Source organism: Lepidochelys olivacea, assembly GCF_965140295.1.
Source record: "Lepidochelys olivacea isolate rLepOli2 genome assembly, chromosome: 1".
Taxonomy (NCBI): Eukaryota; Metazoa; Chordata; order Testudines; family Cheloniidae; genus Lepidochelys; species Lepidochelys olivacea.
The window spans coordinates 12,663,646-12,676,571 of NC_140411.1; the positions used below are offsets into that span (position 1 = coordinate 12,663,646).

A 12,926-nucleotide genomic window follows, 5' to 3' on the forward strand; every position below is an offset into this window, starting at 1 on the left:
GAGGAGGCTCTTAAGGACCCTAAAGAGCCTTGGGAATTTAAAGCAGATGGTTAGCTGACAACAATAGAACGTTATACTGTCTGCTCACTGTGGTATCTGCAAAGGGAGGAGGATTGTTACCCTCAGCCTGTGATTTTGTTGCTGTCCATTCCAGACTTGGTGGTGATGTTGTCCCTCTGTGTCCCTAGTTTTATTCATCCATGTTTTGTTTTTCTCATCATTTACTAATGGAAAGTCCCTTTACATTTCAGCTACTGTGAGGTAATTTCTTTCACGCTCCCTCCTATTCTGGACACACGAATAGAAAGTGTCTTTCAATTGCTCCTCTCACCCCATGGCTGCCACGCTCACCTCTCTGGATTTATACAGTGGTTTCTCACTCCATCTCTACCTCTTGTTTATGGTCCCTGAGTCTGTATTTGAGAGCAAGCTGTAGCCGTGTAGCGTGACAGTCTGTTAACCTGCCAGTTCTGGGCAGGGATTTGTAAGCCTAGCTTCTTTTTCATCTGGTTATCCTAGTGATCTGTCTAGTGGTGGCTCAGCCTTTGGTTTAGTGTCTTAAGCATCAACTGGCAGTGGGTAAAATTGTTTGCTGTTGGTCTTGAGCAGGTGGGAGCAAGGCCCAGAGGCAGCAATGAGGGTTGGCCTGGCTCTTGGGGTGTACTGAGGTGACGGCCTGAGAGTGTGGACAAGAAAGGGGCAGAAGCGGAAGAGACAGTGGTGCCTGATGTCATGTGCCGCGTTAGGCATTGACCAGACCTGCTGCATCTGCAACAGGGATCATGCTAAGGTCTGGTCTACAGTATGCAATTATGTCAAATTTAGCTGCATTAGATCGAATTCAAACTAAAACCGTCCACACAACCAACCCGGTTTTGTCGACTTAAAGGGCTCTTAAAACCGGTTTCTGTACTCCACCTCGGCAAGGGGAGTAGCACTAAAATCAACATCGCTGTTCCAGATTTGAGGTACAGTGGACGCAATTCGATGGTATTGGCCTCCGGGAGCTATCCCAGAATGCTCCATTGTGACCGCTCTGGACAACACTTTCAACTCAGATGCACTAGCCAGGTAGTCAGGAAAAGCTCCGGGAACTTTTGAATTTCATTTCCTGTTTGGCCAGCGTGGCGAGCTCATCAGCATGGATGGAACAGGAGGTACTGGATCTGATTGCTGTATGGGGAGAAGAATCCGCCCAGGCAGAACTCCATTCCAAAAGATGAAATCCCAATATATATGCCAAAATCTCCAAGGACATGGATGGAACCCCAGGCTGGGCTGAGCGGGGCCAGCGCCCGGGACCCCAGCTGGCAGGAGGCGGTGGCCGGAACCCCAGACCAGCAGCAGCAGGCTGAGCCGCTGAGCCCGCTGCCGGTCTGGGGTTCTAGCTGCTTGCTCCACTCAGCCCGCTGCCGGCCTGAGTGAACGGAACAAAAATTGGCACGCGTGCCGCCGGTTGCCAACCCCTGTGTTAAATGAGCGCGATGAGGGGAGGCAGGATGCAATGCTGAGGCTAATGGGGGAGCAAACTGACATGCTCAGGAGTCTGGTGGAGCTGCAGGAAAGGCAGCAGGAGCACAGACCGCCGCTGCGGCCCCTGTGTGACCGCCCGCCCTCCTCCCCAAGTTCCATAGCCTCCTCACCCTGACGCCCAAGAACGTGGCGGGGGGCCCCCCTCCGGGCACCCAGCCACTCCACCCCAGAGGATTGCCCAAGCAACAGAAGGCTGGCATTCAATAAGTTTTGAAGTGCAGTGTGGCCTTGTCCTTCCCTCCTCCCCTCATCCCCCACCCCAACCAGTGCTTCCCTCCTCCCCCACCCCTCCCAGGCTACCTTGTGAGTTTTCCCCCTATTTGTGTGATGAATTAATAAAGAAGGCATGATTTTGAAACAACAATGACTTTCTTGCCTCTGCAAGCGGTGATCGAAGGGGGAAGGCCGGTTGGCTTACAGGAAAGTAGAGTGAACCAAGGGGGGCGGGTTTTCATCAAGGAGAAACAAATAGAAGGTTACACCATAGCCTGGCCAGTCATGAAACTGGTTTTCAAAGCTTCTCTGATGCACAGTGCACCCTGCTGTGCTCTTCTAATCGCCCTGGTGTCTGGCTGTGCATAACCAGCCGCTGGGCGATTTTCCTCAACCTCCCACCCCACCTTAAACGTCTCCCCCTTACTCTCACAGATATAGTGGAGCACACAGCAAGCAGGAATAACAATTGGAATATTAGTTTCGCTGACTTTTCCTTTCACTGTTTAACCATGGTCCTTGTATGATTCTTACAGAGAGTAAGAGATGGGGAGAAGGGAGGTAAAGAAAGTGTGGGAAGGGGACAGAGGGGAAAAGGGAATGGGAAACCACCTGAAGCTTCTTGTATAGCACTAGGGGCTCAGAGTGAAACTTCCCTAGGAGTGGAGGGCTCTCAGCCTGCCCCTGCTGAATCCTTGGTCTAGGACTTGCTATGACAATGTCCAGCTCTTTGAGACCTAACTCTTTCTGCAGCCCCTGAGATTGGGGATTGCGATTCCTGCCCCCTACTGCAGGCTTTAGATCCTGCTCTGCTGTCCTCTGATCACTGCTACACCATCCCCAGCGGCTTCTCGCAATAAACAGCTGCTGGGTCTGTGCTTTGAGAGAAGTCTGCATCCATGTCCTCATCACTATCGTGATCGCGCTATCGTCTCCTCCTTGCCTGCTTTTGCAGGTTCTGCACATACTGCAGGATAATGCATGAGGTGTTTACAATGCTCACAACTGCAGCAGTGATCTGAGCAGGCTCCATGCTTGCAGTGCTATGGCATCTGTGCAGGCAATCCAGGAAAAAGGATGCAAAATGATTGTCTGCCATTGCTTTCACGGAGGGAGAGAGGGAGGGGTGACTGACGACGTGTACCCAGAACCACCGTTGACAATGTTTTTGCCCCATCAGGCATTGGGAGCTCAACCCAGAATTCCAATGGGCAGCAGAGACTGCGGGAACTCTGGGATAGCTACCCACGGTGCACCGCTCCAAAAGTCGACGCTAGCCACGGTACTGTGGATGCACTCCGACAACTTAATGTACTTAGTGGGGACACACACAATCGACTGTATAAAATCGCTTCCTAAAAATCGACTTCTATAAAATTGACCTAATTTCGTAGTGTAGACGTACCCCTTCCTAGGGAGTTTCCCCTTCCTAGGGAGCACTGTAGTATTGGGGTTTGGCAGCCCAGAAGCGGAGCGCAGAGGTGAAAGCTGGCTGAGGGGTGAGATGGGGAAGAGTGGGGGCTTAGAGAGGATGAGAAGTGGGCCGCTAAAGGGGAGGGAGGTGGGATTGGTGAAAGCTTCCTGCATTTCTCCCCAAGCTCACCAAGGCGCTCACTCCCACCCTCATCACAACAACCCTCATAGGCATGGCTTCCCCTCACCCCAGCCCTCCTCTGGGCTCTCTCCTCAGGCTGTCCCCTACATGCTTCACTAACCCCCTTGCTCCAGCTCTCCCCCAACCCCTTGCTTCTGAGGTAAATGAGGAACAGGGCTCCTGCTTCCCCTACACCTGCACTCTAGGCTGGGGCAGAGACCCTGTGGTGGAATAGGGAGAACCCAATGGGGGGGTTGGGAGAGCACACGAGGGGGGCAGTGGGGTAGGGCAGACTGGTGTAACCATAGTACAGGTGGGAGAAGTCAGGAGAGCAGGGGGGTGCTGGGGGGTAGGGCAAGCTGGGGTAACCCTGGCCTGGGTGGGATAGGACAGGGGGCCAGTAGGGGGCTGGGGGGGCAGGACAGGGTGGGGTAACCCTGACCCAGGTATGGATGGTGGGGGGGGGGACGGGACAGTGAGGTGCTTGGGAGCAGGGCAAACTGGGATATCCCTGGCCCAGGTGGGGGAGGTCAGGAGGCAGTGGGGTGCTGGGGGGGGCAGGACAGGCTGTGGTATCCCTGGCCCAAGTGGGTGGGGGGCCTTGGGGAGCAGTGGCATGTTTGGGGACAGAACAGGCTGTAGTATCCCTGGCCCAGGTGGGGGGAGGTCGGGGGCAGTGGGGTGCTGGGGGGGGGAAGGCAGAGCAAGCCGGGGTATCCGTGGCCCAGGTGGGGGGGAGGTGCTGGGGCAGTGGGGTGCTGGGGGAGGGGGGCAGAGCAAGCCGGGGTATCCCTGGCCCAGGTGGGGGGGGGTGCTCGAGGAGCAGACCAGGCTGGCCCGGGTGGGGGAGGGGCATGGAGGCCAGCTGCGCACCCCGCCCCCTGCGGGACCAGCCTGGAACGTCAGGGATCTTCACGCGAGGGGGCGGGGCACGGCGGCCCCGCCCCTGGGGACGATTCCCGAGGGGGCGGGGACACTCTGCGGGGCCGCGCGGGCTCATGAATATTACCCGCCCTGCCCTGCTGAATATGGATGAGGTGGGCGGCGCCGCGGCCTAACGCTCCGCTCCAGTCCCTGCCAAGGCTGAGAAGATGGCGGCGGCGGCGGCGGGCCCTGGCGGCCGGGCCGCGGCCCCGGGGCGGCGGGGCCGGCGGCGGCGGGCGCCGGCCGAGGAGGAGGCGGCGGCGGCGCGGGCGGAGTGCCCGCTGTGCCGGGAGGCGCTGGTGGAGGCGGTGACGCCGCCCTGCCGCCACTCGCTCTGCCGCTCCTGCTTCCAGCGCTGCCTGCAGGGCCCGGGCCTCTGCTGCCCGCTCTGCCGCAGCCGCCTCTCCACCTGGGCCCGCCGGCAGCAGAGCGGGGCCGCCGCCGCCGCGGGAGGAGGCGGGGAGCAGCGAGCGCCGGACGAAGGTGCGGCCGCCTCCGGAACCTCGCCTCAGCCGGGGGGGGGGGGGGTTACATGCCCTGAGTGCGCAGGGCTCAGCCGGGGGGGGGGTTACATGCCCTGAGTGCGCGGGGCTCAGCCGGGGAGGGGGGGGTTACATGCCCTGAGTGCGCGGGGCTCAGCCGGGGAGGGGGGGGTTACATGCCCTGAGTGCGCGGGGCTCAGCCGGGGAGGGGGGGGTTACATGCCCTGAGTGCGCGGGGCTCAGCCGGGGAGGGGGGGGTTACATGCCCTGAGTGCGCGGGGCTCAGCCGGGGAGGGGGGGGTTACATGCCCTGAGTGCGCGGGGCTCAGCCGGGGGGGGGGGGTTACATGCCCTGAGTGCGCGGGGCTCAGCCGGGGGGGGGGTTACATGCCCTGAGTGCGCGGGGCTCAGCCGGGGGGCGGGACGCTGGGCTATGGGACCCCCCCGGGATCGGTGACACACAGTGCGGGGGGGGGGGGTTACATGCCCTGAGTGCGCGGGGCTCAGCCGGGGGGCGGGGCGCTGGGCTATGGGACCCCCCCGGGATCGGTGACACACAGTGCGGGGGGGGGGGGGGGTTACATGCCCTGAGTGCGCGGGGCTCAGCCGGGGGGCGGGGCGCTGGGCTATGGGACCCCCCCCCCGGGATCGGTGACACACAGTGCGGGGGGTGGTTACATGCCCTGAGTGCGCGGGGCTCAGCTGGGGGGAGGGGCGCTGGGCTATGGGACCCCCCCGGGATCGGTGACACACAGTGCGGGGGGGTTACATGCCCTGAGTGCGCGGGGCTCAGCCGGGGGGCGGGGCGCTGGGCTATGGGACCCCCCCGGGATCGGTGACACACAGTGCGGGGGGGGGGTTACATGCCCTGAGTGCGCGGGGCTCAGCCGAGGGGCGGGGCGCTGGGCTATGGGACCCCCCCCGGGATCGGTGACACACAGTGCGGGGGGGGTTACATGCCCTGAGTGCGCGGGGCTCAGCCGGGGGGCGGGGCGCTGGGCTATGGGACCCCCCCCCGGGACCGGTGACACAAAGTGCGGGGGGGGTTACATGCCCTGAGTGCGTGGGGCTCAGCTGGGGGGAGGGGCGCTGGGCTATGGGAAACACCCCCCCCCCCGGGATCTGTGACACACAGTGCGGGGGGGGGGGGTTACATGCCCTGAGTGCGCGGGGCTCAGCTGGGGGGAGGGGCGCTGGGCTATGGGAACAACCCACCCCCCCACACCCGGGATTGGTGACGTACAGTGCTGGGGGGGGGGTTACATGCCCTGAGTGCATGGGGCTCAGCACTGGGGGAGTGGTGCTGTGCTGTGGAGTGGCCCCCCTAGGATCAGTGAGACATTGGGATGCAGGGGTTACATGCACTGAGTGCATGGGACTCAGCCTGGGGCAGGGTGCTAGGCTGTGGAGGGTGTGCCCCCCCCAGGATCAGTGACACAGTGTGGTGTGTGGGTTACATGTATTGAGTATTGTAGGGCTGTGAAGGGGCTGTTTTCACCACGATCACACAGTGGGGGATGAGGGGATTACATGCACTAAATCTCCAGGGGCTCAGCTCATTTCTTAGAGTGGTGGCACTCAGCTCATGGGGGACACTGGGTTCTTTCTCCCTCTATGATATTCTGCTGAATGGGGGTACAGGAAAGGGGCTGGAGTGACTGAGTTTTGGGCTCAGTATAGATATATGCTCAGATTGTGCAAATTCTGCACAGCCTTTCAAAATTATTCTAGCCTTCATAGCTGCATAGTGAACTTTCCAAATAAATAATCCATAAAAGGCTGTCTGCCTCAGTCTACAGAAAGCCTGAAATATTGACTCAGTGATGTGTGAACTCTCTTGCCCCCATCCTTCTAATTTGGGTGGATTAAGACCTTGTTGTCATAATGTATTGTGATTATTTTCTTGGTGTTAGCATTGCCTCCTTGTTACTGCTTCTCAGCCTAAGTCATGCCATTGTCCGATAGAACTGACTTTCTAAAAATGGTAGGTCTGTATTGAGGGAGGATATGTTATCCAGGGTTACATATCCTGTCACATCAGTAATTAACCATTACGCTGAAGGCCACACAAGCTTTCAGTAAACTAGAACAGATTGCAAACTCTCTTTCTGTAACATACAGCTTCTTACATCTCATCTTGAAGCTGGTCGCTTTACAGGAGCTGGTAGCTTCTCAGACTGTCTGGGTTGGCCATGCAACTGTAGTCAAGAGACAAGATCAAATAAAGTCCAAAAACTCAGTTTTTCTTGAGCTGACTTGCTCATGTTAGAATAACTTCTTAAAATGGTGAATTGAAAGAGTAGAGGGAAAGGTGGCATTGCCACTTCTCTCATTTCTACATTTAACTACATCATATAGTTAATCAGTTGTACCTGTGTCCTCTAAATAGGTAATCAGTTTTTCACTTTATTTGTGTGCGTCATACCAACATGGAAGAGAAAAACATGAATCGCTAACGCACTGTGATTCGAATACCACAGACGTTGACAGGTGGGCTCTGGGTCAAGGGGAGTACCTAGAATTACTTTAACTCCTTGAAATTGACTGGACTCCTGTTGACAAGAACAGCCGGACTAGGTCAGACCAATGGGCCATCTAGCCCAGTGTCCTGTCTCTGACAGTGGCAGATGCTTCAGAGGGAATGAACAGAACAAGGCAATTTTGAGTGATCCATTCTCTGTGGCCCAGGCCCAGCTTCTCGCAGTTGGGAGTTTAGGGATACCCAAGGCATGAGGTGGTGTTCCTGTCAATCTTGGCTAATAGCCTGTAATGGATCTGTCCTCCATAAATTTATCTAGTTCTTTTTTGAACCCAGTTATGAGGTTCTTTTAAATAGAAAAGTTGGTGTCAACCATAGGTATCATTTATAATGCTTGAGCTGCATTTGCCCTCATGCTGTACTTTTTTTACCCATCACCCTAAATGTTGTTTGACTGGGGTGTGTGCTGAGAGGAACCAGAGCAAAAAAACTAGATGGAAGGTCCTTAAGCACCCCAACGTAGGTTACTTTATGAATGTAAGCAGGCAGTAGAGACAGAGACTAGTGGTTCTTACTGTTGAAGTGAATGCAGGGTTATTGTGTGAGATATTGATAAGTGATATCTCAAGACAAAATACTTTAGAATTAAGCTTGTAAGTACATGGCAGTTGCCTTAAACCAACTTTATTACAATGTTGAGCTTTTAACCAGTTTCTCTGTAGTGAGTTGTAATAGGTCTGTTCTTAGGGGAGAAGAGTGAAAGGAAATAAAATAACTACTGTATTAAAATATCTTTTGGCTATTTTAGTCAACAAATAGTGACAACATGAATTTATTTTAGAAAAGTCAATGAAGGGCAGACTGAGGTCTCGGGGTGTGGATAATGTATTATTCCTCTTCTCTGTATATGCTTAGCTTCAGATTAATAGTGCAAAGTCTTTAAAACTCATTACCATAATTTTGGGTGTAGAATTGAAAATTTTCCTATAGACTGAGATGGCAGATTGGGAATTATTTTGTAACTGGCAAAATATATAGTCCAGAAGTAAATGATTACTGAGGTATTTTCTTTGGCATCAGGTTAGTCAGCTGGTAAAAGTAAGGTCAGTTCATCTGTATGGTGTTAGGAAAAGAGAAAAGTTTTGTGCCAAAGGGAGTCTCTTCTTGGCAAAATATTTACTAGCACTAAATTCATCACTTCTTTTGGCTAATTCCTTGTCTATCTGTAAAGCAGGCAACACAGTTGAGGGAACACTCACTACAAACAACTTTCTTCTAAAAGTTGTAGCTATAACACTTGATCATTTAAAAAATTAACTCTTCACCACTGATGCTTTTTCATTAGCCATGCACCATTAATACTGATGTTTACCCTCTGGAGACTGGACAGTGTAAACAGATTAGCTAGTTTCACTTTCTCATTCTCAAACATTAACATAAGGTTTGTCTTCATTGCAGCAGTTATTCTGAGTTAGTACACTCTGCTGTGAAACAACACATGACAAGTGATTGCTAATCCGTTCATTCTGCTAATCCAGTTGATGAGTTTGGCTAACTCTAGTTGTAGCCTGTAGCTGCGTATCTCCACTGCTTGAGCATCAGCAGTAGAGCTTCAGTCCATGTCCCCTGAGTTAAAGGCGTGGACGAACCTGTAGACTGTTCTTAAATCTCTTCTACCCTTCCCCCCCCCCCCCAAAAGATAAGTAAATTGTTAGCTGTCTTGGTTGTGTAGAAAACATTCAAAATGAAACCCAAGAGTAGTTGTTGCAGTGTTGTCTGCAATGTACCTGAAAGGGTAGCTCTCAGGTGTGAACTGCCCTCTGCTTTGCAGGGGGTGTTAACTCAGTGATATGTCACTATTGTTAGAGTAGATTGTGTAGATCTTCATCATATGATATTCCACCTTGAGTGTCTACAGGTTGTGGGTAGGTCTTTAACAAATGGCAGTGTTGAAAGGGAACTGGGCTTAGCTTTAAAAATTTGAGGAAACTCTGTGTAGGGGAAGTGTTAAAACAGTGGTGGTCCTCTTCTACACTTAGCACTATTACTGTACATTAGCACAAAAGTGATTTTTCCTTCCTTGGTATTCACCCCTTCTTGTCAACTGTTGAGAATAGCCCACTTCCATCTTAATTGAATTGGTTCATTAGCGGTAAGGCAACTCCCATCTTTTCGTGTGCTGTGTATTTATACCGGCCTCTGTAATTTCCGCTCCATGCATCTGATGAGGTGGGTTTTAGCCCATGAAAGCTTATGCCCAAATAACTTTGTTAGTCTCTAAGGTGCCACAAGAACTCCTCGTTGTTTTTGCTGATACAAACTAACACGGCTACCACTCTTAAACCATTTAAAATAATGACAGGTTTCAGAGTAACAACCGTGTTAGTCTGTATTCGCAAAAAGAAAAGGAGTACTTGTGGCACCTTAGAGACTAACCAATTTATTTGAGCATAAGCTTTCGTGAGCTACAGCTCAAAGCTTATGCTCAAATAAATTGGTTAGTCTCTAAGGTGCCACAAGTACTCCTTTTCTTTTTATTTAAAATAATGTAGACAGGACTTTGGGGTGGGATTCACAAGGGAAACTAAGTGCCTAACTGCCACTTTAGATGTCTACATCCAAAATTTAGATTTTCATAACCCCTGCTCAGCTGCTGCCTAACCTGGTAGGTGACTAAATTTCTGCTACTGGGAATGTACACAGCCACCTCAGTCCTGAAATTCCTGAGCACTCAGTGCTGAACTCAAGCCTAAGCCTCTGTAGGATTCACAAACTAGGATCAGGTCCTAAGGCAAGAGGCAGTAGATGTGGTCTGAGGCCATGTCATGGTATGTCTACCAGATTGAGTCCTGCATAAAACACAGAAGAAGGAGATGATGCTCCCCTGAGGATGGGGAGCAATTGTTCCATGAAAAATATTCACCCACAGGTGATATGGTGCTCCTATCATTTTTCTGTGTACGTTCATTTGAGAGCATAGTGATTGACTGGTTTCAGTCATGTTATTATTGGGACATTTAGTGTGCTGGCTGAGATATACCACATGTTGTGATAGATATGAGTAGGACCCATGGATTTGAAAGGTGTGTTGGGGGGATATTGACCACTGTAGCAGTGGAATTTTGTCTGCCGGTTTTGCATCAGTTGTTGTAGCAGGGCCTAGTGCCACTGTGAACTGGTGGGTCCTGATCTGTGGGGAGCTTGCTTCTGATGATGAGATTTGGGGTGTTGTTTTTAGGCCAGAAGAGGGGGTTCAGGAAAGATGTCTTTCAGGGTGGAGTCCTCATTGATGATACCTTGTATGGATTCCAGTGTGGGGTGGCATGTGACCATTAAGGATGTGCAGTCAGAGGGTTTTGTTTTGGGTTTTTTTTTTCCCCATATTGAAGCAGCTTCTCTCTGGATATTTAGGTAGCCCGTTCCATGGTGCAATCTATTTCTCTGGTGGAGTGTCCTTGTTTGATGAAGTCAGTTTTAAGTGTGTTAAGGTGTGTATACCAGACTTTCTCTATGGATCATATCCTGTGGTATCTGAGTGCCTGGCTGTAGATAACTGATTTCTTGGTGTGTTTGGGGTGGTGAGTGTGAGCAGGTCTACACTTAAAACACTGCATCGACGCAGTTGCACTGATGCAGCTGTAGCGCTTTAGGGAAGACGCTGTACCCCAATGGGAGCTCTCCTGTCAGCGTAATTAATCCACCTCGGCAAGAGGCAGTAGCTATGTCAGCGGGAGAGCTTCTCTTGGCAACGTAGTGCTGTCTACACCACGCTTAGGTCAGTATAACTACATCGCTCGGGGTATGAATTTTTCACACCCCTGAGCGACATAGTTGTACTGAAATAATTCTGTACTGTAGACCTGGCCTGTGTCTGTGAAGATAAGTATGGTGATCCATGGGTTTCTTGTATATAGTCTGTAGGGTTCCATTGTTGAATCTGATAATAGTATCCAGGAGGCTCATGCTGGTGAGGGAGTGTTCTGTTGTTGTTGAAACTAAAACTAAGTTTTGTAGACTCCCTTTTAACAAAACTTAATTTTGGGCATGTACTAAAATAAAATAGAACTTTTACCATTGGACAAAGAAGATAAATTCCTTAAGAGTCTGGCGGAGGGAATGGGAGTGCATAACCCAAGGCTGACTGTCAACAGAAGAAATCCAGACAAAAAACCCTCTGTACAGTGAAATGTATGAGGATCATGTCAGTTTCACTGTGCTTCTGCTTTTGTGAGAGCACTGAAGGTGGCAGTGGGGATGGCGGAAAAGAAACATATGATCCTGTGTAAGAAGGGAGACAAGTGAGAGGCAAAAACACAGATCTTGTCTATGCTGGGCAAGTGCATCCTGTTAGAAAGTGTGTTAATAAGAATGATGTTAAACACAGTTTTGCCCTTAGTGTCCTTGTATAGACTAGAAAAATAGGTAGCTTGAAAACATTTTACCTCAATTACCCTGTCCAGTTAATGTGCTTTAAACATGAATGGTATTGTTCATACAAAGGCCAAATAATATTTGATTTGTTAGTATGGCTTCTGTCTACCGCAGTGCTTTTCAACCTAGGGGTCTGCAGACTATGTCTTAGGGGTCTGCAAAAGGTTGTTGTTACCATAGAACAGCGGTTTTCAACCTGTGGTCCGTGGACCCCTGAATGGCTACGCAGGTGGTGTCAGAGAGAAGGCTTTGGATTCTTTGACCATGGGATGGTGTTCCAAGAAGGAGGAGTGCTAGGCAGAGACGGGCTCCACCTAATGAGGAGAGGGAAAAGCATCTTCGCAAGCAGGCTGGCTAACCTAGTGAGAAGGGCTTTAAACTAGGTTCACCGGGGGAAGGAGATCAAAGCCCTGAGGTAAGTGGGGACGTGGGATACCAGGAGGAAACACGAGCAGGAGAGTGCAAGAGGGGAGGGCTCCTGCCTCATACTGAGAAAGAGGGACGATCAGCGAGTTATCTCAAGTGCCTATACACAAATGCAAGAAGCCTGGGAAACAAGCAGGGAGAACTGGAAGTCCTGGCACAGTCAAGGAATTATGATGTAATTGAAATAACAGAGACTTGGTGGGATAACTCACATGACTGGAGTACTGTCATGGATGGATATAAACTGTTAAGGAAAGACAGGCAGGGCAGAAAAGGTGGCAGAGTTTCACTGTATGTAAGGGAGCAGTATGACTGCTCAGAGCTCCAGTATGAAACTGCAGAAAAACCTGAGAGTCTCTGGATTAAATTTAGAAGTGTGAGCAACAAAGGTGATGTCGTGGTGGGAGTCTGCTATAGACCACCGGACCAGGGGGATGAGGTGGACGAGGCTTTTTTCCGGCAACTCACGGAAGTTACTAGATCACAGGCCCTGGTTCTCATGGGAGACTTCAGTCATCCTGATATCTGCTGGGAGAGCAATACAGCGGTGCACAGACAATCCAGGAAGTTTTTGGAAAGTGTAGGGGACAATTTCCTGGTGGAAGTGCTGGAGGAACCAACTGGGGCAGAGCTCTTCTTGACCTGCTTCTCACAAACCGGGAAGAATTAGTAGGGGAAGCAAAAGTGGATGGGAACCTGGGAGGCAGTGACCATGAGATGGTCGAGTTCAAGATCCTGACACAAGGAAGAAAAGAGAGCAGCAGAATACGGACCCTGGACTTCAGAAAAGCAGACTTTGACTCCCTCAGGGAACTGATGGGAGAATAACATGAGGGGAAAAGGA

At 51.7% G+C, this 12,926-nt stretch overlaps 1 protein-coding gene across 1 annotated transcript in view; it reads left to right on the forward strand.

The window, feature by feature from the left end:
* Nucleotides 1–4,431: 4,431 nt before the first annotated feature.
* Nucleotides 4,432–12,926, forward strand: part of RNF169 (ring finger protein 169) — a gene marked incomplete at its 5' end in the record, with an annotated part of 49,952 nt that continues 41,457 nt past the window's right edge. Inside the window, one exon of the mRNA XM_084617370.1 lies at nt 4,432–4,747. Within this exon, the coding sequence (XP_084473496.1) occupies nt 4,432–4,747 (316 nt within the window). The remainder of the gene's footprint in view (nt 4,748–12,926) is intronic.